At 33.7% G+C, this 3,290-nt stretch overlaps 1 protein-coding gene across 1 annotated transcript in view; it reads left to right on the top strand.

Moving 5' to 3' along the window:
- LOC106875221 (acidic mammalian chitinase) overlaps positions 1–742 on the top strand; it is a 36,875-nt gene extending 36,133 nt beyond the window's left edge. Inside the window, exon 12 of the mRNA XM_014923272.2 lies at positions 326–742. Coding sequence (XP_014778758.1) covers positions 326–513 — 188 coding nt within the window. The 3' untranslated portion in view covers positions 514–742. The remainder of the gene's footprint in view (positions 1–325) is intronic.
- Positions 743–3,290: the final 2,548 nt, after the last annotated feature.

The following is a 3,290-nucleotide window of genomic DNA, read 5'->3' as shown; positions in this document are numbered from 1 at the left end:
GGGGGGGCAGTCGATAAGATTGACCCCAGTATGCAACTGGTACTTAATTGATCGAGCCCCCAAAAGAATGAAAGGCAAAGTCGACCTAATAATGATGATAATATTGTTCATATTTGTATTAATATTTTGAATGTTTATATTCTTTATTTTTTTTATCATTTTCCTCCTTATTTTCTTTATTTTTTTACCACACACACACCATGCTATTTGATCAAACAATCTACCAAAACTTACCAAACTACCAATATACCAATTTACCAATCTACCAAAATCTGCTGATTTATCGACAAACAACCAATCTAATTACTTGTATTATTTAACCCAGAGAAAATCCAGTTTCAATGTAAAGCACTAGGACTGTTTGCAGCCCCAAACTCATGTGAACATTTCTACATCTGTGTTCCTGCTGATAACTATGAATTCAGACCAATATTGATGAATTGCCCTGCTGGAACCCGATTCGATTCTGACCTTAAAATTTGTAACCATGCTTACCTGATTGATTGTGACTGATCAATAGAGTGCTAGTTTTTATTTTTGCAATTTTTTTTTTTTCGTACTTGTTTTTCCATTCGTTTGTGTTTTTTTTTTTTTTTTTGTACTTTCTTCGGATTATGAAGGCAGCGTGCTAGTTTGGAAGAAATAAGGAAATTTTCATAAGAACAAAGAGTAGAAATGATGGAATTTTTGTTCTTGGAGTACTACTACTTTGTAACAAAAATCTGAAATTTACCTCAACATTCCCATATACATATATATATATATATATATATATATATATGCATTCATACACATACATTCACACACAAAGATGTGCATGTGTAAGTATATATATACACACACAAACACACACACATATATCTACATACATACATGCATACACACACATATTAATATATGTATGTATATGTATATACAGTTGTGTCTGCATATATATATAGACACACACACACACATATAACCGTCCAACCCATGCCAGCATGGAAGGTGGATGTCAAACAATGATGATAACATATATACATGTATGCATACACACATATACAGACATACACACACACACACACACACACACACACAAACACAATTTTTTAATGTAAAACTTCAAAATAAAAGTATTAATTTTTTATATAATTAATTTTCTTGACAGATTTATTTATTTGTTTCTTTAAGAAAAAGTGTCTCATTTAGTAAATCTTATGAAATAAAATCAAATTGTGTTTTGATGAAAATGTTCAAGTGTGTATATTTTATATACATATGCATGTTTGTGTGTATAGATGTTCATGTCTGTGTGTATACATAATGATGAAAACAATATTTTGAAGAGCTGAAGTAATTATTTACATTATTTACATTCAACGAATATTTGTCCTCATCTTGTTTGTTGTTAACACAACATTTTGACTGATATACCCTCCAGCCTTCTTCGGGTGTCTTGGGGAAATTTTGAACCTGGGTTCTCATTCCTAAGGTATTTTTCAATGTTATTATTATTATTATTATTATTATTATTGTTCAGGTCACGGGCATATGGCATAGTGGTTAAGGGTGCGGGCTACTAACCCCAAGATTCCGAGTTCGATTCCAATCAGTGACCTGAACAATAACAACAACAATAATAATAATAATAATAATATCATCGCAAAAATACTTTAGGAATGAGAACTCAGGTTTGAAATTTCCCCAAGACACCTGAAGGCTGGAGGGTATATCAGCCAAAACGTGTTACCAACAAACAAGATGAGGACAAATATCTGTCGAATGTAAATAATGTAAATAATGTACATAATTCCTCACCTCTTAAATATAGAACAGCTGAAGTGATTGTTTAATGACTGAATTTCTCTCTCTCACTCTTTTCATATGCAATAATGGATCTTCATTCCTCAGTCTAAAGATACGTGGTTTCTCTATGGAAAGACGGTTCAGTAGTTCTTGCAACCTTCTGCTAGTTTCTTTACCATTTACTCTATTAGGCTCCAACTCTCTTGAGCTTACCCTCAAGCGGAAGCTCAGGCGGATAACAGAATGTAGAAGAATGACATGGTTAACCTGAGGCTAAGTATAAATGTTTGGTACATGCAGAAGAATGGAACTGAGGTACTGAGCCTATGTAACTCTTAGGCAGAGATACTGGTTTACATGGCCTCCAGACATGTCCATTCACATTTGGGACTGTGTGACACATGTATAGAAATCACTTTTTTCTGAGTTTTGTAAACCCTAACCATAGGATCAACAGGACCATCTTCTCAATTTGACCTATCACTGAGGCCCTTAACAAGAATAAATTTGGGAGATGCAGTGAGTAACGGATAACTCTATACTCTCCAAAACCTTTGAATTTACGAGCTGGTGCCTCACTACCAGATGCAGTTTAACAGCTTGCCCACAAATAGTTTAATGCCTTAAGAATCATAACAAAGAGCAATGTTGAATACATGGAATGAGGGTTCCCAGATGATTGGAAAGAAAATTTTTGAAAACAAATACTTGATGGTCCAATTCATATTTGAATATGTGCACATGCAAAAACTGGAAGAAGGCTGCGAAGACAGCTGAGATAATCAAGTAAAAATCCTTTAGAAGAATGAAAAAAGTGTCCGGAAAGCCTCCACAAGGAATCAGATCTTTTTTTCATCTTCTAAAGGGTATTTGCCCAATTTTCTAAGCTGTTTTCACAGCCTTCTTGCATTCATGAATTCCTTTACTTTCTGTAGAACACCAAGATACATTGAGCTTATAAGTTTGTTTACAATATATATGCAACGGGCTTCCTCATAGTTTCTGTATTACCAAATTCACCACAAGTCATTTATCTGCTTAGGGCTATTGTAGAAGACACTTATTAAGATACTTACTAAACCCAAAACCATGTAGTTACAAACCTAGCTTCATAAACACACAACCATGCCTACACCTTATTATATATAGAGTACAACGTATGTATGCAGGAGAATACAGAGATATGGATATGGAGAGTAGTGTAGACAATGTGAATGTAGAGATGGTGTTAAAGGTGAAGTTTGACGTGGTGTATTTCAAAGATAGCAGGAAAGACTGAAATCATTCCAACGATGATGGAAAATCTGTGGACATCTATGCATATTGTTATTGAATAAATGAATATACGACATAATGTTGTGAGAAAACACAATGGTGTCATATGTGGATTATGTAGATAGTTTTCTGAACTTTGTCTAGAGACCTATCTCTAGACAAAGAAAAGGTACAATGGTTCAGAATCTAACATAAAGTAAAAGAATGACAATAAAAAGTAGATTCAGTAA

This window comes from Octopus bimaculoides, chromosome 11 (assembly GCF_001194135.2).
Source record: "Octopus bimaculoides isolate UCB-OBI-ISO-001 chromosome 11, ASM119413v2, whole genome shotgun sequence".
In the NCBI taxonomy this organism is placed as follows: Eukaryota; Metazoa; Mollusca; class Cephalopoda; order Octopoda; family Octopodidae; genus Octopus; species Octopus bimaculoides.
This window is presented reverse-complemented; position numbering and strand designations above follow the sequence as displayed.